Source organism: Elaeis guineensis, chromosome 6 (genome assembly GCF_000442705.2).
Source record: "Elaeis guineensis isolate ETL-2024a chromosome 6, EG11, whole genome shotgun sequence".
NCBI lineage: Eukaryota > Viridiplantae > Streptophyta > Magnoliopsida > Arecales > Arecaceae > Elaeis > Elaeis guineensis.
The window spans coordinates 128,020,151-128,046,917 of NC_025998.2; the positions used below are offsets into that span (position 1 = coordinate 128,020,151).

The following is a 26,767-nucleotide window of genomic DNA, read 5'->3' on the forward strand; positions in this document are numbered from 1 at the left end:
CTTGCTCATATCGAAGATAATAATGTTTACTGTTTTGGTTATATAAGCGTGAAGATTGGAAAGAGCCCTGCTGGATGTGACAGTGGTTTCAACTTTCATCTCTATTCCTGGTTGTATATCTGCAATTGGTTGTGTATGCTCAACTGCAGATTCCCCCTGCAATTGTATGCTATATTACGTGTATGATCGGTTTATCGCTGTTGTAATCTGAGCATCAGTCCAGCTGTCGGTGCCTTTCTATCTTTTCCTGGCTGTGGTATTAATTTTTAATATACCAGTGAAATCGAGTCGTGGAATCAAGTTAAATTGAGAATCCATTTATTCTGGAATTGGTAAATGGTTTGGCAGCATGAAGCCTCTTATACCTGTCAGAACCTTAGATCTTGATGAGAAGGTGATAGGTGGTGTGTGGCATTATATCTGATGAACATTGTATAAAAAATGCCTTTCACCTTTATTAATCAATTTATAGTTCTTGTCAATGGAAGACTGCCTGATACCTCATGGTTATTAATTCCTTTAATATCTGTGGAGCGATCAGTAATGGTGTCATATATGATCTCCTTTATTAGCTGTGGAGCTAGTTACATTATATGATTGATTGGGTTACAAATAGGCTGCAGGTGGCCTCCTGTCCCAAGGTGGCAGCGGCTAACAGCTCACCAGTCTTACGCCATATGATCTGATAGTCGATCCCAAATGGTTTAGGCCTTGCACAGTCTCAACAGCCATGGTAACTGGAGTTTTGTACTCCTGCTACATTAAATTATTCCAATCTGATGACTGGAACCCTCATTACAGCACATTTACATGTGATTTCTGTAACAGGTTAGTGTGGAACGGGAAGCTGATAACAACACGGAAACAATAATTTATCATCTCATTTTTATGTAAGGGTTATCATCTTATATTCTTATGGGTTGATTCCATCAGCCCTCAGTGTAATGCTTAAATATTATGCACCAAATAATCTGTACAATATGTGGATAGGAAAAGTCCTTTCCTTTATGAATTATTATAACTTAGGAAGTCAGGTGAAAATAAAAAATCATAACAAAAGATTATTAGACTACTTAGCAAATAGTTCTGTGCTGCCTGTTTGCCTTTGTTTGCAATTTAGATGCACCTTCCCTGCTAACAACCTCATCAATTAGGTCCTTGAAGATCAATCTTTCAATCTCCAGCACCGCATTTGGCACTTCTGCACTGAATTCATTCCATCCTTCTGATTGCCGCAGCACATCTTCACCCAATATCAAGTTACCGTCATCATTGCAGCGATCGCTTGTCGCTTTGAGTTTCTCAATCTCAGAACACAATTCCCTTAGCAGGTCCTGAGCACTATGAAACGTGGTAGCAGGTCTCCTGGCTTGAAGCATCGGGTAAGGGTGAGCGCTTGGACCAGTTAGCTCCAACTTCTGAATTAGTAGTTCATTTACCAAATCAAACAAGAGCTTCCGATGAAGCTGCTCTGGCCCAGGCTTAGGCCTGAGGCTCTTTTCATGAACTCTCTCAAGTGTTGTGAATGAGCCTGACTTTGTTTGCTCAAGGACAAGGAACAAATCAGGGTTGATTGGGTGGCCTGAATGGTGGAGATGAATCATTGGACCCACAGGTCCACAGCTGATATCTTTCATTAGAAAGCCTGAAGCCAGGAGTATCTCAGACACATACCGGTGGTCTGGGCTCGAAGTTTCACACAGTGATGCAATGTGGTCTGTGGCTGGAGCTTCATCATCAGTCGAGCTAAGCTGTCTGAGCTTTCGAACCAGATTCTCAATGTTCTCAAGCTTCTTGTGATTGAACTTAGAGCTTAACTTGGGTGATGAGTTGTCAGGCAATGGCATTGGATTCCAGCGATGCTCTGAAGGTTGAATCTCATATCCTATTCATCAATATCATAAAAGGATATGATACATTTATTTCAGTTCTCTAAGTGCCATTTAATTTGATACCTAATATATATAGAAAAACCATTTGATTCTTGGTATACAAAATATGCATGTCCTAAAAATTTATCACATAAGCAAACCCAAAAAGCTAGCATTTGATATATATACTGCATCAATAAATATTACTAGATATGTATGTGATGCTTGAAACGTATCTTTATGTGTATACACGTATCAAAATATAAACATATCTCTTTGTGTATGCGGGCATGTGCTACAATTTTATCACATACGGTAAATCCAAAATTATAGCATGTTAGTCCTCCACATCTATGTTCAGTAGTTTATGAAACATTACCACTTGTATTAAAGATTAGTTTGTGCATCATATTCATCTGTAAATATTAAATTATAAGATGAACAACTATGACAGTATACTAACCGCAACCAATGTGTACAGCTATGTTAGCACTCAATTTTGTTACATCATACATAATTACAAGCATGTTGGGTAGGCCATGCTATCCATGGATTCACATATTGCTTGAGACATCCAACTGTTTTTTTTCTGCATAGTGGGGAAGACACAGCTGGGAATGCCTTCTCTTTAAGCAGCAGTTACAGACAAGCCCCTTCAATTGATCCATGGGTCATCCCAACATGCTGCGGAACATTGTAGCCACAACTACTGCAGTGTGCAATATAAATTGCATGCTTCTGTTCAATGAACACATCACATGGATGTCAGAAGCTGGGTCTGTTTGAAACTGTGGGAGGTGTTCTTTTGTCAATAAACTAGTTCTTGGGTGTTAGTTAAAATGACATAGGGTCAGGTACTTGGCATGTTTCATTAGTGTTCAATTATCTGCTTTTTCTATTGAGGCAACTGACAGTTAACAGTGCCTGTCCTTTGTAATAGTTAGAGAGTGGAGGCCTCTGAGGGAAGCTATAGGAAGTGTCCAATTACTCTGTGGTACGTTATGTGCATGAGCTACAAAAAAGGATGTCTGTTCATCTAGTGGGCAAAGAATAAACTGAACCTACCACAGGTTATTATAATCGGTAAGTACTTTAAGCCCCAATATTCTTGTTATATATGCTCATTCACAAAGAGCATTTGGCTCTTGAATATTGCTCAACTAAGGGAGCTTCACAAGTTGATAAATTTAGATATTAAACCATTGGTGAAGTAGCACTAATGTCAAGTCTACCTTGTATTTCTCCTTTAGTCATATATGGAGAGCTTAAGGAGAGAACTAAAATAGCCTGCTAAGTGCTTGCTGCGGAGCAGGTGCTACATTAGAATGAAGTGACTGAACCCTTACTCAAATGTTGTTAACTAAAACTATATTAGTTTAATCTACTCCATGCGACACCTGGAATTCAGAAGATACTATATCAGAGTTTTCATCAATTTTACTAGAACTGCTTGAATTATGATTGGCTGAGAATCTTTAATCAGAAGCTAGAGTGAGAAATAGATGAGTGAACTTCCTCAGAAGATAGGTGAGTGAACTATAGCCTATTTCACTTACCGGTGACAGTATTTTCACCTCAATGAAAGATTGGTCACCATGGCTCCATGCAAGCCAAAAACATATGCTGTCACTATGTCTAAAGAACTTCAAAAATTATCACCCTTTTTTGCTGAAATGAGGGGGGGGAGACCATCTTCTCACCTTGGAATGTATTTGGAGTTTTGCTGACTGGAGAAGGTGGCATGGCATCCTGGTAAAATGAAGCATCTAGGACAGAAATTGGGCTTGGCTGTTCAGGAGCAACAGTTGCAGGCTCCACAGATGAAACATCTTCATTCAGACTATGCGAGGACTTCCAAAGCAGGCAAAGAAAATAAACACATTACACTGATCAACCATGTGACACATCAGCAAATAATCAAGAACAAGGGTATATTATAAACCAAACTCATATTTGGAAAAACAAATCATTTCGTCAACAGATAGAAGGTTTTTTGCAACTTTAATTTCTTTATGGAAGTAAGAGAGAGCAAAACTATAGACTACCGAGATTTTAATCTTCAAATATATAGCCCAGAAATGAAATTTTGCATCATGACTCCTCTCAAAAAAAAATTGCATCACAATGTAATGCAGGACCATGAAAAGCATAGGTAGCAGTTAAGAAAGATAATCATGGCCATGACTCTTGTACTTATTCTCAATATATATAAAATTTTTAGAATTTATAAAAAACATCTGACCTTCATTTATTAAAAAAAATCAATCTTAGAATAATTTTTGGCTATATATATATATGTGTGTGTGGGTGTGTGTGTGTGTGTATATATATATTTGACTGTAAACATAATAGAATTTAATCACAACAAGATTAGGGTCCAACATGTGATGCACATACCTTCTGCTTTATGACTGAAGATGTACTATTGGCAGCCCTTCTTGATAGACTCCGTCTGCCCTGCTGCAAGCAAGAAAGATTCATCACTGCAGACCTATCAGCACTTGTTATTTCTATATCCACTTGTGATGCCAAGCTTATATTACTCTCCGAGCTTAGAGAGATATCATTGCCTGGGTGACTCAGACTTCTCGTTCCACTGCTTATATCACTCAATTGATCATCATTCTGTGGCGCTTCAGCTGGTTTCCATCTAAGTCTGCCTCTTGGAGAAACTGATTCCACTGATTGTCTGTTAGCAGAATTCTTTTGGGGCTTATTTGATTCAGAAGAAGGAAAGAGGGGACATGATCTCTTCTCTGTTTCAAGTTTTCTCTGCTGTATTCTTGGACTAAGAGAACCTGAAGTTTTGACTAAGCTTCCATTATTTTCCCTTGGTGAATGCTGGTGCCTAGATGAGAACTGCTCAATCGGTATATGAGTTTTCTGTATGCTAATTTCTTCAGTCTTCTTAGTAGATTTCTTATCCATGGAGAGAAGAGGCTGATAAGTAGGCTTCCAGGGGCTGGCCTTAGGAGTTTGGTCTTTGACTCTCCTGTTGTCTGTGGAAGTCTTTTTTCTATACATGTAATCACTAGTCTGAAGTTTCTGAAGACCTGACAAGCCTTCCAATGGAATAGCTGAAGAAGCGAAAACACCTGATTCGATGACAGATTTTGCAGGCTTCATGATTACTATAGGAGAGTCATAAGCTTTTGGAGTATTGGTTCCTTTCATCAGTGTGGGAAATGGCTGGGTGTTCTGTAGGTTATGAGTATCAGTTGATTTGAAATTGCGCTCATATTCAGCTGAAGTTTGGCCACTATAGTTCGCAGAAACTGATACTTCAGAATGCTGATCTTCACCTTTCTTGATTTCTAACAACCCTTTTGCTTGCATTGCATCTAATATCTGTTTTAGAGCCCTGAGGTCCTTATTGGATTTATGGAATTCAAGCTCCTTTAGCCTTTTCTCTATTTCACTATACACGGACTCAGGTTGCTGCTTCAAATGTGCTTCTCGGTATCCAAGTTTTGTTTTCTGGGGAATGTGGATCTTTTCCTGCTGTCTCCAGGGTGCAGTTTCAGTTGGGAGCCTTGAATTCATGACAGGATCAGACTTCTTCAACTGTGAGACAGGATCCTTAAGGGAGCTCTTTGGAGAGTGTAAGAGGTGATCCTTCCTGCTATCTTGAGTTGCTTGTGATGCCTCAGCTATGGGATTCCTATTCCTTGGTCCATTGAAAGGATCATTATTTTTGCTCGTATTAGTTTCTGTCAGATTAACTGGCTTCTGACTAGCCAAGCCCTCGTGGGGCATTGGTTCCAGGCCCATAAGCTTCGCAACGACACTGGTAGGATTCTTGTAACCCCCCCATTCCTGCTGAAAATTTGAAGTTGTAGATACTCCTCGGTTGATACTACTTCTGTTTGAATCCTTCAAAATTGAGTTTGGTTTCAAGTCAAAGTTAGAACTTCTTAGAGAACCTTCCCTGCTATCTAAGGATAGCCTAGGAAGCTCTTTGGAGACAGGCCTGCTGACATCTCGAGAATCCACAGAATGACATGAAATTTCTCTTCCATCATAGGAGAACCGTGGAGCTTCCCTTGATACTGGAAAAAAGGAGGTATCTTTTGCTTCACATGTTGATCTTGGTTGTTCACTAGCCTCTGAGAAATACCAAGGTGCTTCTTTAAGCTTCACTAGGACTTGAAGGGATTCATCGAGATTAGTAGGTAATGTGGATTTTCCATCTACGCCAATCACATAAGATCTGTCTACTGACTTGGATAGCTGCATGGGCCTTGGGGAGTCCCTGTGCTTCAGTATCCGGTTCTTCACCTCCTTTGTTGAGGTTTTTACTGATAAACTGCGAGTTTCTCTGTAGATAGAGTCCTTCACAACATCTTGGAAATCAAGAGACTGGCGGCCAGATTTAGCTGATGCATGAGATGGGTCATTAAGAGACTCATAATAAATAGATCTGCCATCGACATCGGAATTCTTCAACCCAGCTGAATTCCTTATTGATCTCTCTAAGAAAGTTCGATGATCCGTAGAGGAAGGCTCTTTTTGAGTTGATCTATTACACTCTAGAGAGGAAAATGATGAGCAGGATGAGGATGAAAAAGAAGTTCCTGATGACTCCATTGAAACACCTTGGTTCTTATTCGATCTCTTGCTGAGATTTTTCTCCTGAAACAAAGGTCATATGATTATAAATCCTCAAAATTAGCAGAAAAAGAAAGAGTTGTCATGACATCCAATTGGAAATCTTACCAGAACAATCTGTGTAGAACATGCACTACGATCTGCTCCACCATTACTGCTGTTTAAAATGGCATGGCCTGTAGAAATGTTATATGATCAACTAGGAGAAATAGTCAGGCATACACAGTAAAAGCAATAAAGCGCCAAATCAAATATTAGAAATCACTAGTAACTCTATCAAAACTTAGAACAGAAGAGACAACATAAACTCATAAGATACAGATCATGATTATTATGTGTGTGTGTGTGTGGGCGCCCGCGCGTGTATTCGATGAACTATCATTATTTGTACATAGAGAGTTCATAGAAACAACACATGCTCAATATAACTCAGTAGGCAGTAGCGTATAGATTATAATAGAGACACTCCACCTTGCTTATTTAACATCATTAATTTCTACTAAAATGGAACCATAAGAGATGAAACTAAAAGAACTCGAAAGCAAAAAAAATCCATAAGGAAACGTTATTCATTAAGTTACAAATGAAAAGCTAACATGCCTGACATGATGAATCTAGTATTTCCTGTCCTGATGGTACCATTGATTGTTAAGTTGGTCATAAAACGATGTGACATATAATTTTAATATCTCAAAGCCACATATATTGTGTCAGAGATGAGAAACATTTAGAGTACCAACGCTCGAGAGCAGACAACGATCAGAGTAAGAACATTTACATACTTTCAGACGTTTGGTTGCAGATTTGTAGAGAGAAACTTCCTAAAGTTAAAGAATAGAAGCTTGGAGACAGAATCAACTAGAAAATCATGGAACACCAAATCATAACAAATTCATTTTCACTTAGAAATCCCAGCACCTCTATGTAGAATGAAAACATTCATGAAAAATACGAAATGCAGGAAAAAAAGCGACTGAAGAAACTATGCTTCGTAATGTTTTGGAAATTAGCCAACCATGATTCTTACAATGAAGCAAAACTATCACTAGAATGAACATGGGTTGATATCATGTAACGAAGTAGAACATGTTAGGCGGGTACCTGAAGGAAACCTCTTATGGTTGTGTCCATTGGGATGCCTTCCTTTGAAGAGATTGTAGCGGTCCAACATTTGAAAGATACCAGTTACGCACCCCAATTGCTTCTGCAACTCCGGATTTTCGTCAGCAGGTGCATGAAGGAATCTTGCTGGCATTTTCTGAACTTCTCCAATACCCAAGACCCCAAAAACTCAGAAGAGTCAAAATATAGTCCCTGACAGAACCCAAAACTCCCCACAAAAGAAGGCAGAACCCAAAAGTCTTCCCAAAAGGAATTTCCAAAGCCAAATTGTAGGATTAGAGCCGAAGAGTGAGGCTTGCAAAAAGGTCCAGAAGTTATAGTTCAAGCCTCTGGAGCCTCAAAGCAACATTTAAACAATCTCCTACAATTCTGAGGTGGTAAGCCTACAACATTTCCTATATGAAACTTCCACCCAATCATTATCTACCAGTCACACGCAGCCCAGCTTTCATGGGACCAGAAGCCTCTCACTGCATTAAAATTTCATTACAGAATAACAACCTTGGTCTCCTTCCAACTCATATGCAACCAAATATCATTACACTAAGGCCTCCCCCTTCAAAACCTTCACAGTGGTACAGGAGAAATGATTCCTTTACCAATATCATATCAATAACTCAAGAAGGTACCAAACCCCTCCTAATTGCCTCAAACTTTCCAGTTAGAAGAAGAGGCACAGAGGTGAACAAGTACATAGTGGAAGGGAAAACCAACACCTTGCTCACATTCTATGCCTCTCCAGCACTGCACCAATATTGGTAAGCCCAAGAAAGCAGTGCTGGGGAGTACCAAATGACAAGATGGTAGTGCTAAATGATTTGTTGGCCTTTTTATTATTTTCTCTCTCTCTTCTTTTTGGTCTGGTCCTGTTAAGAAAAGCAGAGGAGGACATGTGAGATCAACAGAGGAATCTAATGATCCCCGAGGGAATAAGGAGTTAAGGTGGGGGAAGAGGTTTGGTGAGGTGGGTGCTATATGTCCCCAAGGATGGTGAGATTTTCCAGTGGGAGTTGAGTTCGGGTTGAAATTTTCTATGGGTATGAAGAGGACACAACGGCCTTGGTCCCTTCACATCAACCCACGTGCCCAGCCATGCAAATGCTAAGTGCGTCTCAAAATTTAAACTTCTTCGCTCATCTTTCACATCTATGTTGGTTACCCTTGAAAGTGTGAACTAGAAGAGTCTCTTAGAAAATATATCCTTTTAGTCTGACATATGCAAGTTATTGACATTGTTATAGTATGTATTTTAGCTAAATATTGTAATATCATATAAAGGTGGTTCACTGTCACGTAACCTCTTGATTGTGATTTCACCGAAAATGACTAGTCATAAGATATTATTTGGATATTTAAAATCTTTTCAGTATATATCTAATATAGGATCAAACACACCTGGACGAGTCCTCATAAACTCTTTCATTTAAGTCCTAATGTCTTTGTCTGACTAAGAGTCTAAATCCATGTAACTTTATTTGTGAGTACTACAAATTCAATCATAAATATCGATGAATTCATGGTCAGCATCAATGGGCCCCCGCTACAATATCTTCTAGTCTATATGCATCGTGGACTAGACTTATTTTAATATCATTTATAACGATCCAAGATCTCATCCAAAAAAATTAACCAAAAGATATTATTTGGATTCTTTGACCTAATATAAATATTTAAGATCTATCAAATACATAGTCGATATAGGACTAAACATATGCTAGTATAGGAATTCACATCTCTAATCAATCACTATAGCTGTTGAGATTCCATAGCAACAAAATCACTGATTGTCCATGAGATGGTGCATTTCTTTTCGAATCAATTTATATACAAATATTAAATCAATATCATGGCGCCTACGTTGATAAAAACTTCCTCATCCAAGGGCTCTCAAAGTTTGTTTCATGTCCAATATACTAGTTCTAATTGTACAGGGCAAATATATTTGTCAATGATAGGGAAGAATGATTGAAGAAGGAATAGAGAACCCACAGTGCATGAATAGATGACCTGTGAAAGCCGGCAATTTTTGACAAGGGGCACAGGCATAGTGGGCACTGGCAATCATGTGGTAGAGGAATCTCACATGCTACCCTGCCCTTCTCCTTCTCCTTTTAAATGCCACCCAGAGAGGGTAAAGCCTGCAGCCTCCAGGAATAAAGTGGGGAAACATTGGGTCTTCTCCTAGTAGTTTTCATGAAATGACCTGAATATCGCCAAGGGTACACTCAGATGAATCACCATTTCAGCCTATGGATTGTCTTTTGCAGCATTTTAAACCACCCGTCGATTCCACCATGATTATAGATGTGTCGGTAGAAGTAGAGTTGGATTTTATTTTTTTCCTTTTAATTTGTCTTTCACATTCACCAAATGGTTAATAAGAGAATTAAAAATAAAAATAAAAATAAAAAGATTGAGGAAATCAAAATTCATTGCTTGAATATTAGTAATATAACATACAATATTCATGTCCCCTGTCACTCAAATCTCATATAGAAGCAAAACTCAAATGGCTTTGTTGAAGCAAAAATGGATATTCATCATTTGCATCACAAGTCACTCAAACTCTACATATGAGTCGGTTGAATTTCTACTATATGAGTCACTTAACATCCATTTTGTAGTTCACTCAACATCGATATAAGAGCAGGTTGAACTCCCATTCCATAGATCTTTTGATTTCCATTTAAAAGGACTCATAATCAATGAGTAAAACCTGAGCCACATCCATTAATAATCCTTCTAGGAGAATTCATGTAGGCATGTATTTAGTTCTATATCAGTTATGCAGCAAGTAGATCTTAAATACTTACGTAAGGCCAAAGAACCCAGGCAATATTTTCTGCCCTTTTTTTTTTTTTGGGAGGGCGAAGGGGGGAGGGTTGAGGTCTTGGTTTATTACAAATACTATTAGAATAGATCTAACTCATTACATGCTAAGATAAAAAAAAAATAAGCAATATTTTTTAGTTGTTTATCTTGTAGGGTCAAGTATGTTGGAGAGAAAGCAATCAATGTCATCTTTATGCTCTTACAAAAGAAGATGATGGTTATTGCTGAAGTCGTTTTCTTTTAGGTAGCTTTTCCATGAAAAACTATATTTTGCACCAAGTATATACATGATCGGATCTCTCTCTCTCTCTCTCTCCTTTTTTTTTTTTTTTTTTTTTTTTGGCGTGTGTGTGATGGAAGGGGATGTAAAAGACATCAAATTCTATTAAAAGCAAAACTGTAATGACTATCTACTTTGCACCTGTTCAGCTATAGAGTGGAGACTGGAGATAAGGTTGATGACTCAAATATGACTGAAGAAGCAGAGACCACTTCGTGCATCTTTTTCAATGTCGTGCAACGTGGAGTGGTTTTAAACACAAGTAGAATTTAAGAAGGACAGGGACATTGAGCTGGATATGTAGTAAAACTAGTTGTTAAAGATCACCAAGAAATAACACTACTAGAGGATAAGTTAAGGAGCAGGGAGCCCAACAAACATGAGGATGGGAGAAGTGAGAAATGTTCTAAGATGCATGCTACGTTTAGTGACCCTTCTCTAACAGGAAAAGTAAGTTTATGATTCATTCAAGAACAATCTTCCAGCATTTCATCTAATATCCTCTGCTCTATTTTTTCCCATAAAGTGTCATCTCTCTCTCTCTCTCTCAATTGATTCTACAAAGAAAGGCATGCATTCTGAACTCAAGTGATTAAAAGGAAAAAAACGAAATCTCTGCTTATGTTAAAGATGTAAGCATTAATAAAATGATTATTGTGAAAGTATGTATCTATATTGGTGAAAATGGTTGCATAACCATCCAACCTAGCCTAATGCGCTTTGGTAGCTTGATGGAAAACCACACTTCCAATACGTTTTTCCACTATGCATGCAAACCTGCATGAAATTCTAGCTCTGGATGCAAATCCTCAATTTATTAGTAAACTTAGAAAGACACAAAGCGTTGGACATGCTAACATGTTTTAGTTTGTAATCTTAGGGATGAGATCCTTCATGGTCCCTCCCCTCCTGCATAAGGGACTGTGCATGTTTTATATCTAGTTCAGTCTGTTGTGGAATACACAGTGCTGTCCGCAATTGGACAGTGAGAATAAGTTCATAGAGGACACCAGCTGTTCCATTTCATGCAAGTAGTTTTTTGGCAGCCGCAAATTGGACCACATTGTAAGAAGATTATCTGCACACCAAAGTCCAAACTGCTTGCTAGTCAGTGTGATATAAATGACCACTCTGGTTAAAATTCAGATACAAATCTGATATCCCTGTATGGATAAGGATGAGCTGAGATGTCACGGAATCCAATCTCAAAGTGAATTTACTTTTGGTTTTGCGACTTACTGCTTTTATCCTATTTGGGTTAGGATTTGGATCTTATAACTCCAATCAAATTTGATCCAAACCATTCACTATTGGAATTGAATTTGGATCGTTATAGGAACCAACCTGAATCCGGCCGTCGCTGCCCCATAACTTAGGTGAAAACTGTTGGGTGGATGTCTGGCCAGGACACCACCTCCCAAGATCTTTCCAGTACCACGCGATGCAGCAGGAAGAAAGAAGAAACAAAACAAAAGGAAAAACAATCAAAATACATGGATCAGCCACAAAAGGGCTCGCCTCCACGGGGCATGCAAACTTCACTAGGAAAAGAAAATTTTACAAGAGGAGACCTCACCCTCAACCCTTGTACACCCAATTCTCTCTCACCTGAAGTTCCCCTCACAAAAGCTCTCTCTCTCTTGGAGACCCCCCTGAACCCCTGAAGAGCCTGGCGACCGCTGTCCAGGAGCCTCCTGCTCCTTCTCTCACAGCAGTCTCACGCCTCTCTCTCTCCTCTGGTTCGTACGGCCTTCGTACGGCGAGAAACCCGAGCACCTTCCCTTCTCTGTTCGTCTCAGGCCTTTTTAAAGGCTTAAACGTAGGTTTAAACTTGATTAGAGAGGGATTAGGAGTCCTAAACAAAGCCAAAAAATCCCCTGGACCGTCGGATCAAGATCGGGATCTCTCTGGGCCGTCCGATCGTGCTCCGGTCCATGGAATAGTGCCGTGGACCGCGAGAAACGCGTGGGAAATGCCCACGCGGTCCACAGGCCGCGCCGTGGACCACCCGGTCCACGGTGGACCGGGGCAAGGGGCCAGCAGGCCGCTGGCCTGGGCCGGCCCGTGCGCGCGGGCCTGGGCCGCGCCTGCGCGCGGGCCTGCGCGCGGCTGGGCCGCGTGCCCGGCTGGGCCGTGCGCCCGCCTGGGCCGCGGGCCTGGGTCGCGTGTCCAGTGCGCCGCTGCCGCCCGCCGCCGGTCGCCGGCGGTCCTCCGCCACCTCGATTCTCGTACCGACTTCAAAAGCTCGTATCTCCTCCATCCGAGCTCCAATTCAGGTGATCTTGATTTCGTTGGACTCCATTTTTCGCCGCGAACCTCGCTGTGGGCTCAATGTGGACTGAATCTCGAGGCATCAAATCCTAACAATCTCCACCTCGACTCGATATTCGGCCTCCTCCAAACTCCGAGAGCTTCTGGATCTCCTCGCCCCCATGCCCTAGGGCAATCGCCTGCTGATCATGGATGGACAAACATGGGAGTCGAGTCAGGCTGCTCGATCCCATCTCCGTCGTATGCTGTGCTCCTCCTGACCTGAGACCTGCTCGGGGCATCATCCTGCGGCAATAGGAATCTCACCTTGCGACGTCGCCTCTCGTCCTCCCGAGTCTCCTGTCTCGTGCCCGATCCGCCTCCTGGAGCTCCACCTCGCTCTGGGCTCCACCTGGCTCCCGATGCTCCACCTTGCACTGGGCTCCCCGCCAGGTAATAATATCCTCTGCTCCCTTTCTTCCCCTCCAGCACAATCCTATTGCCGCGTAGCACCCTCAGGATTCCTCCACCAGCTACCGTCCTGTAGCCTCTCGAATCCAGTCTGCTAAGTGAGATAAGATTCCGTCTGAAATCGGGTATGTATCGGACCTCCCCCAATCTCCTCACTGCACCGTCATGTGTCCTCCAGCTGACCGTCCCAATGCCTCTGATCGCACAGCTCGATCCATCCGGCAGATATACAGTGCTCTCACTGTTCTCCAGGGAGTCAAACTGCTCCTCTCTGCAACACACATGATAGGGGCATGCAGAATCTAATATCCACTGCTAGGAAGAAGTAGATACCTCGTCAGATATCTCCAGGACATCTCCATCTGAATCGCTGCCAGCCGTCGCTACAGCAGCCACCGTCTGATTTTTCAGTTGAGGGCAATCTCTGGCTAGCTGCCCCAACTCCTCACACCGGTAACACCTGATTTTGCTCAAGTCCCTCCTGGACTTAGACCGCCCTCGTTGCGATCTCCTGTCGCTCCGTCTACCGCCTCCTGCACCTCCAGAAGCCACCAAAGCTGAGCTATCGACACCTGAGCTCGAAGCTGGGTTCTCCCTCCTGAGAATCTCGTTCTGGAGTATCGCCGCGGTGACCTTGTCCATCTTGATAGTGCTCTTCTCCACTAGAAGAGCAGTCACCAAAGACTCGTACGAAGAGAGAAACGACACCAGCAAAACCAGCGACCTGGTCTTCTCCTCAACGTTCTCGCCAACGCTGAGAAGGTCGGTGAGGATCTTCTGGAAGTGGCTCAAATGCTCCTGCACGCTCTGTCCCTCAGTCATCCGCAGTTGGTAAAACTGTCTCCAGAGGAAAAGAGTATTGGTGAGAGACTTCGCCATGTACAACTCCTCGAGCTTCGACCACAGCACCGTCGGGGAAGTCTCGCTCAGCACATGGATCACCACCTCATCCGCCAGGTACATGCGGATGGTACTCACCGCCTGTATCTGTAGCCGTTTCCAATCCCGCACCTTTATGGTGGTCGGCTTCTCATCGCACAAGAGAGCATTGATCAACCCCTGTTGGATGAGCACGTCCTTCACCCTTGCCTGCCACAAGGAGAAATTGCTCTTACCATCGAACTTGTTGATCTCCATCTTGATTGTTCCTGTTTTCTCCATCTTCAGTCTTGCTCACCATCACTGCAATCTGCGTCCTTGTACCGCCTTGCTCTGATACCACTTGTTGGGTGGATGTCTGGCCAGACATCCATCCAACAAAAATATTGTATTAAAAATAGAGGGATGGATAATGAGAATAAAAGGACTTTTTCCTGGTCAGCATAAAAAGAATACCAGAATAATGATATTTCTATAATAATAACAATAAACACTGATATGAATACTGGTAAACAACAAAATGCAGATTAGTTCACCAAAACCAAAGAGGAGCCCCAAATCAAGTCACAGCAGCTGTCACTTGGTAAAAAGGCCTGTGAATATTTCATGAGGAGTGGAGGCAGTGAAAATGGTTAATTTTTTTGAAGGGCACATTCTTGAAGAGGCAGTCAGCAAGTAAAGGAGATTGGAAATGACAGTAGGAAAGCATTGAATTTTAGAGCCTTCCCAGAGCACAAAAACTCACTTCTACTATATTATGTCCTGACACTCTTCACATGTCCATCAGACTGCCCCAGACCCACCCACAGGGTATATGAAGTCTCCAACCTTAGTATTAAATTCAAGTTACAACTGTTACACTGCAGAGGAAATATACCACGGAAGATAGCCTCAGCATCCAATTAAAATAAATCTAATAAAATTCTCCTCTGAGTGAGAATGATATGTTCTTATCTTACCTCTGTGCTTTTGTGACTTTTGAGATGAGAATGATTCCTAATTTTTTGTTTAAAAATCCCTAGGCTTTGTCAGTAAGTGTTGTATGAATAGAAATATTTCCTCCCCAGTCAATTCTTTATTGTGATCTTGCATATTTCCTTACAAACATGAGGTGGCCCTTGGTTTTCTGGTGCAGTTGCCAGAATATTTGAAATGGATCCAAGAGGCAATATCTTATGCAAGGGGGCATGGTGTTGCCTATAATTCTTGAGCCTAACACTCCATAGATTATTTCCCTCAAAAAATTAGTCCATTGATTATTTTGTTATCTTATACCCTAAAAAATACTGCATAGATGCATGTGCATGTGTGCATGTATAAGTAGGTATAGGCAGATGCTAAGGTATGCCTTTATGAAGGGATAGTGCATGCCCTATTAGGAAAGGTAGTGTTGATTGAGTAGATGTGGGATAAGAATGAGGGATGCAGCACCACATGCATAAAGTGGGGAGCTCACATGGCTTGGTGCCCATGGCAGGACCAACCTATTCATCTTAATCATCCCTACCATGTTCCAAGAAACAACAACCATTGGCACAACTAGATTTGCACATGATGTCCTTATTTTCCAAGAAGCTTCCCCCACCAAATCATTATGTGCCCAAGGGATGCCAGAAGGTTGGGTGCTGGTGGGATCAGTCACAAAGTCCACCATTTGGCCTGTACTGAGATCTAAAGGTGGATCAGTGGATAAGTGAAATGACTGTGGTACATGTGATATGTTGTTCCCTTGACTTTTTATGCATAGTTCAATAATAATTCACTCTCAACAAGGAAGTCACTATCTTGGATATATATGCTTGGCTACAAATTCTAGTTCTCTACTTTTTATAACATTGTGAAGATTGCTTACACATGAGTTAATAAGCACTAGTAATTAGACCAATTGCAGGATTATGGTTTTTCATTTCCAATACACCAATTGATTTGTTTTAATTTTTTTATGCAAATGATTGACATAGTTGACATTGCTTTTTTTGACATACATGAGAAAATGCACTTATTTTACTTGTATGTTGATTTGAAAAAAAAAAAAAAAACCTGCCCTGCGGTGAAGATAAGTAGTATTGAAAGTTGACATGATATTCGGAATTTGCTGGACATTTTCTTGGGAATTGTAACTAAAACATACAAAATCTTTCTATCTTTGTGAATAATGTTGTGTTGTTGAAGCAATTTAACATGCAGGAGATAAGGCTCCACTCTCTTCACACTTTAATATTGGTTTACCATAAGACAAGGATGTTACATGTTAGGAGATATCTTCAAACATAAAAAGATGCTTCTCTTTTAATAATAACTACTTGAAGTCAAGTGCATGAATTCGGGTTCTGATATTTATTTACATTCTGGATTTCTCTTTTTGATCCCCTGTGTTCCATAGCCCTTTTGCTGTGACAAAATTAAAAATCTTAAAATGAAGCAACTGGATTACTAGTTATCCTTTCCTTTAAGGCCATCTTCTATGGACGTTTTTGGTGTTCTCTGGGACCTTTTTCTCTTTTGGGGGTTGTAAGTGGGAAGCTTATGAGAACCAGAAAAAGGTTCTCCAAATCCTACATATCTTAACAGCACCCAACATTTTGTTAGCATGAAAGTAGAGACTTTCGATGTTGCTAAGGTTTGTATAGTAACTCCGGACCTCATCCAAAAAACCTAGCTAGAAAATGTTATTTGGGTTTCTTGACTCTAAATATCCAAGATCTACTATTGCATAGCCAATATCTGACTAAATATACATCTATATGGATTCTCACATATAATTGATGTCTGACTAAACACACGTCTGCGCGGATCTTCACATACTTCTCAATTTAGGCTTTAGCATCCTCGCTAGGGAAAGAATGCAAATCCATTTAAATTTAATCATAAGTACCATGATTGGCTTATGGTTAGACCCAATGGACCCATGTTATGATATTTCTTAATCTATATGGGTCGTGGGCCAGATTTGCTCTGATAAAATTTATCATAACCTAGGACCTCACTTAAAAAAACTAGCTAGAAGATCTTATTTGTCTCTGTATAAGTATCTCAGATCTATTCAATGCATAACTAATATGAGACTAAACACATGCTCGCATGGATCCTCACAATTTGCTTAATTAGTGGGTGGACAAAGATTTTTCAATATCCTCATACCCAATTAAGATATCTATTTATGGTGTCTTAATAAGCAATAGAGTTTTCCTAGACTAAAATGTGGAATAAAAAGATTAAAATTTTCCTCTTTGGTTAGAAAAGAAAAAACTTTCCTTTGACGTTACAAAGCCTACTGCATTGTTCCTCTTGTTTGGGAGTATGACAAAGATGTGACACCAAGGAAAAGTAACACTAACATAGAATGGAGACATGCAAGTTATGGAACTCAACCAACTCAATGATAATTCACCACCTCTGGTTCACAATGAGAAAATTTATCCTTCCAACTTAAACATCATCACCAAAAGAACATCAAGGTGCATCACTACTGCCAACCAAAATGGCCTCACATCATGTGAGGGTGGGCCAAGATTACCAATTTACCAGGGAACTCTTCCTTCAATTAACATGTGATATCCTCCCACTCATAGAGTCCTTGCTGTCCCTAACAGCAAATATCCAAAAGGCTGGTCTCTTTGAAACTGAAAGAGATGGCTGTCCATCTGCTTGAACTTATGATCCTATTGGATTGGAGACAAAGACAAGTGAAGGCCCATGTGATCTGGTGGCAAGGATCCCAATGTCTTAACTGTATCCATTTCATGCTGATGGGGAGCCTTAGATTTGTTGTGAAAACAATGTTGATCCAGATCCCAAACCAGTTTTACAACCACCATTCTTGGTTGCAAGATTTTTAGCTCTCTTCATCCAGAACTAATGTTACCATCCATGCATTCTGACCGCAGATATCGAGGTCTTTGCATTTGATATGCTCTTTAGTTCATATAGATCATTTCACTATTCATAGGGCAAATTGAATTTAACTAATCATGTCAGTGGCTATTAAACTAGCAACTAGCTCAACAAAGCGGAATTGGTCCCCTTTGCTGCTTTGCATCTACAATTCAAACATTTACAGATGGACAGAATCTCTTTTGTTTAGTTCTGATGTTTTGCCTGGAGTTTTTCCTGTGCTTCTGATGCATGTATCTTGCTTACGATTATATGGAAACAGTACAATATGCTCTTGAAAGATATAAGCTAATTCTCTCCCATCAATCTAGGGGGCTGTTCTCTAGTCATGACATGCTTTGTTCCCTAGGTAAGATCATATTTACAAGGATTTCACTGGTCCATAGCAGTTAGCTCTGTGTTACCATGTACATGGTAATGGATTAAAATCTCAATCAGTACTCCATCACTATTGACAAAGCATGTGCATGGCAATGGATCAAAATTAATGTGCTTGTTGTACAGCATAAGGCGATGCTTTGTTATGAACCACATCTCCAACATGTTTGACAGTTGATGCCGGTTCCAATAATCTCCATGCAAAGAACAGAGGCCCATGAATGTACCGAAAGCTGCCATCGGGAAAGCCAAAAGGATCTAACGACGCTGCAGCTGGATGAGTTGTTCAGTAAACCATGGCCTGAATTCATGAGGTTCAAAATAAATTTGTCGTCACATAATTTAAGTCCAAGCACTTGAGCCACCTAAAATATACAATAAAATTTATTACAGTCAAGAACTCATGGCTCGACACATGAGGTATTATCTGCTTTGACCTACGGCCCATAGTCCGAAGGTTATATGAGCCATTTTAGGCCTCATGATTTTATCCCTTAAAAGATATTTCATATGGAAAAAATGATCCTCTTCTATATAAGCCAGAATCCCCCATGACTCCAATCAATATGAGACTAATGATGCTTTTCCTTCTACACCATAACATAGTGCCCTAAGTCAAGGGAGAAACTGTGTACTCCGCAGACCGTGTCTGTATACTCCCACAGTGGTGTTTTAGGCGGAAGGAGCCCCACAGTCTATGGAGAGCTGGCCATTTTGTTATAACAACTTAACAGCCTAACAGATCTCTAATGACCTAACAGATCTCTAACGATCTAACAAACTTTTCTTAAGACCTAAGTGAGCTCCTTCTATAAAAAGGGAGACAGGATGCTCTCCGGAAGATAAGTCTGAATTTATAGAGACAAAACTCTACTAAATTTTTCATTGAGGAACCAGAATTCTCTCCACTTCTCTCTTCTCTTTTCTCTCAAACTCTCATTTCTTACTTTCTACTTCTCCATTTCCGCTATCTGTTCTCAAGACCCCGACTAACTTAAGCATCGGAGGGTCCTAAATCGGAGGACATCCCATGATTTTAGGACTTTTTTTGCAGGTTTTGTTCGCAGTTCAGATCGACTCAACCCTCAACTCTTCAGTTTGATTCATTATCGACCTCACCTCTAGAGTATTACAGTGATTGGGTCGACCGAGGTATCTGGCTACTCTGACTGATCTTATTACTACTATTGGAAAACATTTTGATGAAAAGAGAAGCAAAAAAATAGGCAAGAAAGGAAAGGACTCGAAGGGAGCAAAAATGGAGAAGGAGAACTATCTAAAAGAGGAGTCTCCAAATCTCTAAGATCTAGACTCTACGAAATGGGGGTAGAGGTGAATACCTAATAGAAAGGAACAGGCTCGAGGAAGCTCTTGAAAGGTTAGGCTTCATGGAACTTCTTTCTCCGACACTGGCGGTGGAATAGCTCTGGAAAAATTTTGGCAGAGTCTCGACAAGGAAGGAACGATAAAGTGGTTTTCAGCCACAGGACATGCCTTTTTATAAAAGTATTCAATAGCCTGGATTGATTTGGTACACTGTCAGATCGGTGCCATTTGTCAGCCATCCGGCAAATATGCGGAGAGCTATTTTGATGCACCTTCTAGCACTAATATTGGTTGTTCAGGATTCATGACTCGACACGTGAGGTATTGTCCATTTTGATCTATAGCTCATAGTCTAGGGACTGTATGGTCTGTTTTGGACCTCACGATTTTGCTCCTTAAAACATAACTCACCTGAGAAGGATAGTCTCCTCTTATATAAGCCAAAGTTCTCCTCGACTCTAACCAATATGGGACTAATAATGTCTTTTTTCTTTCTACATCACAACGGGATTAACTTGATAATTTCACCTTCAGTTACATACTTGAAATAAGGGCAGCCAACTCACTTTCTACAGTTAATTGGTGTATGCTTTATCACAGTAAATCTTTTTACTTCGTTTAGCTATCAGCAATAGATTGGCAACAGAATGTGACAAAGCAGTGGACTTTGCAGGTCCAATAACGCAGCAAACATCATTTTGCTAGGACACAAACTCAAATCAAATTTGCTGATCAATACTTGTGCTCCTCTCTTGACAGCTGATGAATGACTTATCGATAAAAGAAGCAGAATGGTATGTTCATGCAACGAAAAAGCATCAATGTCAAGTATCGAGGGCTTCATGGATGCGTTAGACTCACAATTCTTGCAGACAGAAAAAGCCAGTGAGAAGATGGAAGCTCTTGACATGGCATGCCATGCAGCAAGGACAAACAAGAACATATAATGGTAAAAGTTGACAAAAAACACAACATATTTTAACATCAACCTACCCCTGGTTCAACAGAAACCTAGCCTTCAAAAAACTTATAGAGCAGAGAATCTCTAGTGATGTGGAAAGGGGGAACAGGAGTTGAGTTTCTTTAGTGCAGTGGTTAGTTATAGTAAAAGGGGTGGAAGTTTCTATCTGAAACTTGATTGTTGGTATAAGATTATTGATAGATAACTTGTGATAACCCGGCCCAATTGAGGCCCAAAACCAGCTCAAAGCCCACCCGAAAGAAAAAAAAAAAAAAAAAGGGAAAAACAGAGTAGGAAGACTCCCGATCGGAGTCTTCCTCTTCTCCGATAAAAAATCGGAGTCCTAGGGCCATTAAAAGACCCTAGGACGAACCCTATAAGAAACCCCTCTCTCTCCTCTTTGGGTAGACCCTTCAGTCGCCGTCGATTGCCGGAGATTTCCTCCGATTTTCCCGTTTGAAGCCGTGACTCCTCGACCCGTGTTCGCCGCGATTTCTCGCCGGTGGGGGTCACCGGAGGTTGTGGTAAGGTCTCCCTCTCTTCTCTCCCTTCTTTTCCGTGCCGGTGAGCACGATGGCCGGCGACGGGTGTCGCCGGATTTAGTTGGAGAAGAAAATCTCCTGTTCGCCGCCTCTTTCCTATGATTTTCCGACGCCGACGGTCACGCCGACCGCCGGCCCTGGTCTCTCCGAACCCGGGAGAGTCGGCCGCTGCCGCCGGCCACCACCGGCCATGAGATGGCCGTGATCGGCCGATCAAGGCACGGAGACCTCAAGGTCCCCTGTTTCGGCCCAATGAAAGCCCGGGAAGAAGAAGAAAAGAAAAGAAAAGAAAAGAAAAAGGGAAAAAGAAAAAGAAAAGAAAAAGGAAAAAGAAAAGAAAAAGGAAAAAGAAAAAAAAAAGAAAAGAAAAATATAATAATAAGAAAAGAGAAAATTTTCCTCTCTCCCCTCTTTTTTCCTCTCTTTTTCTCTCTCTATTGTCTCTCTCTAAAAAAAAAAAAAAAAGAAAAAGAAAAAGAAAAAATATATATAAATATATAAAATAATAATAATAATAATAATAATATATATATATGTGAGAGAAAGTTTTTCTCATCTCTCTCTTAAGTCTTTCTCTCTCTAGAATTAGACTTTTTCTCTCTACCTTCTCTCTACATTTTCTCTCTCTAAAATTTCTTTCTATTTTCTCTCTCTAGACCTTTCTCTCTCATTATGGATTTCATCTCTCTAGGGTCATTCTCTCTCTCTGATTACATCACAAACCCTAGGATAAACTCGAGATGAAAATATGATGATCTAGAACTGCTCCAAAATTCGTGCAGTAGATCGGATCCCGATCCGATTCTTTTTCGAAATTGATAATATCAATCATGGTTAATCTATATTAAGTCACCTTGATATGACCTCTGATGATCTCAATCATGATTGCCATTTTTAAAAGATACGAAGATTCTCTCTCCACTTTCTCTCTCTACTTTCTCTCTCTACTTTCCCTCTCAAAAAAAAAAAAAAAAATCCTATGAATCCCTTATTAGGCTATCTTCTTCACTTTTAGGGACCTATGACCTTAAATCAGGTTAGAGCCGAAGGAGGAGATTTATTGGACTGATTATCAAATCGGTCATTTCTTTATATTATGTAATTTTATTAAAAAATATAAAATTTATTAATGATTTAATATTTTAAATAGGACTGTCTGATTCTTTTAAAGAAGATTAAAAGGTCCTGGACGATCGAGGTAAGTAGATTTTAAGCTCCTTATTTATTTGGAAATGATCATGCTTTTATGTAAAGAATTGCTATTGATAAAATCATAATTTTTCATAAAATAAGGATCGGCATATGTGATATGAAAAAGCATGTTTTATTATGAGCATTGATTTTATGAATATATCTTATGAAAATAGCATGATTATGAAGCATGAATTTCATTATTTTTCCATCTATGTATATGTATGCTTTAAGAAAAAGATATAAAGATTTCAAAGGCTCTCAGATGGCTATGAATGAATTCCTTCGGGAAGGTCGACATCCGGAGCTAGCATCCATACGAAACATGGCCCTGCCAGCGGGTATAAAGTTGGCACAAGAATTAAGAACTCTGTCGATTAAGAAACATGGCCCTGTCACGGGTATAATAGTGACCTTAGCATGAATATCTGTGAGCAATGTTTTGAAACATGACATGAATACATGATGAAAATGATTTACGATTCATAATTGTGAAATATACATGATTTATGCATGCATGATGAGCTTATAACTTGTTTTATTATATGCTCTATGAAATATTTATTTTTGCAATAATTATTATTTGCTAAATGATGCATTATCATAGAAAACTTATGCTTGATCCGGTAAGGAAGCGGAAGTCTACTTACTGAGCTAGTGTAGCTCATATTCTTTTTGTTTTCTCTTTATGTACAGAAAAATAAGGCTAGGATCGAAGGAAAGAGAATCCAAGCTTGGAGATCAGCAAAGCAAGTTTAAAAATTTTGCTCTAGGAATTCAGTTTTTGTTTATGGATTGAAGACATTATGAATTTTAAGACTTGAATTATTTTATCTCTGGATTTAGATGCTCTGAACCAGTTTTGGTTTAATTAAATAATTGAATTGAACTTTATTATTATCTTTATTTGTGATACACCTGTCATTATACTTAAGAAGATGAATTTTGGCTTCGTGTTATCGTGGGTCCATCCCTTGGTAGCATGGCCGTGTTATGTCCCGGATTTGGGGCGTGACATTTTATGGTATCAGAGCCAGGTTTAATCAAGGATAGAACTTAAAACCTAACAGTGAGTAGCTAGGTTATGCATAGTTAGACTTTGACTTAAATTATTAACTGTACTGTAACTCTGTTATAAAATAACGTAATAATGATTGACATTTGAATAGGAAGCGATGAGCGATAGGGAGGGCGAGACTTTGGCAAATATGGCCGCTAGGACAAGAGGACAAGAGGAGCAAGACTGACGTCACGAGGAGCTGACAATCAACCAGCTGAGCGGGCTCCTGACGCACCGGCCACACAGGCAGATATTGCTGGTGTATGTCAAGTGGTGGCTCAGCTTATTCAGCAGCAGGCACAGACTGCTCCTCGACCGACATTATCTATGGAGTCATACTATGAGAGATTCAGAAGGCTCAACCCACCTCTATTTGAGGGTGGATCTGATCCTATGGCTGCAGAGACCTGGATTCGAGAGATGAAAAGATGTTTGATGCCCTACAATATCCTGAGAATGTGAAAGTCCGATTAGCCATTCCTATGTTAAAAGGAAATGCCGAGTTTTGGTGGACTGCAATAAAAGCTGCCTATGGGAACAATGATGATCAACTCACTTGGGAAGAATTCAAAGAGATATTTTATGACCAGTACTTTCCGGGGACAATGAGGTTGGTAAAAGAAAATGAGTTTCTAGCCTTAAAACAAAAGGATGATATGACGGTGCTAGAATATGCTAACAAGTTTAATGAGCTAGGCCGCTTCTGCCCCAGCTTATGGAATTCGAAAGGAGTAAAGCTAACAGATTTGAACAAGGTCTAAGATATGGAATTCGATCCCGTCTATCTTCTCATATTTTCAATAACTACAAGGACGTACTGGAGCGAGCTTTGAAAGTGGAATCTGAATTGAAAAGAGCAGAACTAGAAAGAGGAGATAAGAAGAGACCGAGATCAGCAGGAAATCTAAAGGATCAGCAGAAAAATTTCAAAAGTAATAACTCTGATAAGAAGAAAGAATCTTCATCCTGCTCCTACTGTGAAAAAATCACAATGGACCTTGTCTCAAGAGGATTGGAGCATGCTTCTTATGTGGTGAAAAAGGACATATGGCTCGTGATTGCCCAAATAAGAAAAGAGATGACACTAGATCTAACAAACCAGTTGATCAAAAAAAAAAGGAAACGCACGAGTGTTTACTTTAAACCAGCAGGAGGCCAATGCAAATGATCAAGTGGTGACAGGTATTATCCCAGTCAATTCTATTTATGCTCGTGTGTTATTCGATTCTGGCTCTTCACACTCTTTTATATCTCTCAAGTTTGCTACTTCTTTGAATTGTGTGCCTGGAAAACTAAATGAACCATTATATGTTAGCACACTTTTAAAAATATTGTTGTTGCTGACATTATTTTCAAGAATTGCATAATCCAAATAGAAGAAAAAGAATTAGCAGCAGATTTGATTCAGCTAAATATGTATGATTTTGACGTTATTCTTGGGATGAACTGGTTATCTTCATACCATGCACATATTGATTGTTTTGGAAAAAGAGTGGTATTTCAAATTCTGGATGAACCGCAATTCTTCTTTCAAGGCGAAGTTCATAATACGGAATCCAAACAATTTTGGGTATTATCTCAATTATGAACGCAAGAAAAGCTTTAAGGAAAGGATGCAAAGCATTTTTGGCCATGTAATAGACGTCGAGAAGGAAAAGATAAAGCTGGATGATATCCCAATTGTCAAAGAATTTTCTGATATTTTTTCAGATGAACTACCGGATTGCCCCCAGAGCGTGAAGTTGAATTTAAAATTGATATCACCCAGGAACCGGACCTATTTCGAAACCTCCTTACGGATGGCTCCCGTAGAATTACGAGAATTAAAGGATCAACTGCAAGAACTTTTGAATAAAAAGTTTGTCCGGCCAAGTACATCACCTGGGGAGCTCCTGTGTTATTTGTGAAAAAGAAAGATGGAAGCATGCGATTATGCATTGACTATCGGGAGTTGAACAAGGTAACCATAAAGAACAAATATCCTCTTCCACGAATAGATGACTTATTTGATCAACTTCAGGGTGCTCAAGTTTCTCCAAAATCGACTTACGATCTGGCTATCATCAACTAAGATTAGAGATGAAGATGTACCTAAGACTGCATTTAGAACCAGGTATGGCATTATGAATTTTTAGTAATGCCTTTTGGACTAACCAATGCACCGGCTGCTTTTATGGATATGATGAACAGGATTTTCAAGCCGTATCTGGATCAATTCGTTGTTGTTTTTATTGATGATATCTTAGTGTATTCTAAAAATATAAGGAACATGAGAGACATTTGAGGATCGTGTTTCAGACCTTGAGAAAAGAGAAGCTCTTCGCCAAGCTTAGCAAGTGTGAATTCTGGTTGGATAGTGTTGTTTTCCTCGGTCATGTAATATCCAAGGAAGGAATCTCAGTCGATCCAAAGAAGATAGAAGCCGTGGTAAATTGGCCTCGACCGACTAATGTGACGGAAGTTAGAAGCTTCTTAGGCTTGGCTGGTTATTATAGAAGATTCGTCAAGGGATTTTCCCAAATTGCAATTCCTCTGACTCACTTAACTCAGAAACGAATAAAATTTGAATGGAGCAGTGAATGTGAGCAGAGTTTTGAAGATCTGAAGCAACGATTGATATCTGTCCCAGTTCTTACCCTACCATCTAATGAAGGAAGATTTGTCATTTATAGTGATGCTTCTAAGAAAGGATTAGGTTGTGTGTTGATGCAGAATGATAAGGTCATAGCTTATGCTTCTCAACAACTAAAACCTATGAGCAGAATTATCCGACCCATGATTTGGAGTTAGCAGCTATTATTTTTGCTTTAAAGATTTGGCGACACTATTTATATGGAGAATCATGTGAAATCTTTACTGATCATAAAAGCTTGAAATACTTATTTACTCAAAAAGAGCTGAATATGAGGCAAAGAAGGTGGCTTGAACTATTAAAAGATTATGATCTAAATATTAAATATCACCTTGGAAAAGCTAATGTGGTGGCAGATGCACTTAGTAGGAAGTCTTCAGCGAATGTGATGACTCTGCTATCCTTTCAGCAACAAATTCTTAGGGATCTTGAAGATTTGCAAATTGAAGTGACTTGTACTGATGTTAAGA

General features: G+C 40.0%; 1 protein-coding gene across 1 annotated transcript; it reads right to left on the minus strand.

Annotated features, from left to right (window-relative positions):
- Positions 1-897: 897 nt before the first annotated feature.
- On the minus strand, positions 898-8,530 carry LOC105046694 (protein LONGIFOLIA 1). Its single transcript, XM_019851240.3, has 5 exons — positions 7,581-8,530; positions 6,588-6,655; positions 4,269-6,503; positions 3,572-3,722; positions 898-1,885 (listed from the first exon to the last, which is right to left on the minus strand). The coding sequence occupies exons 1-5, from the start codon at positions 7,732-7,734 to the stop codon at positions 1,074-1,076; spliced, it is 3,420 nt and encodes a 1,139-aa protein (XP_019706799.1). The 5' UTR covers positions 7,735-8,530; the 3' UTR covers positions 898-1,073.
- Positions 8,531-26,767: the final 18,237 nt, after the last annotated feature.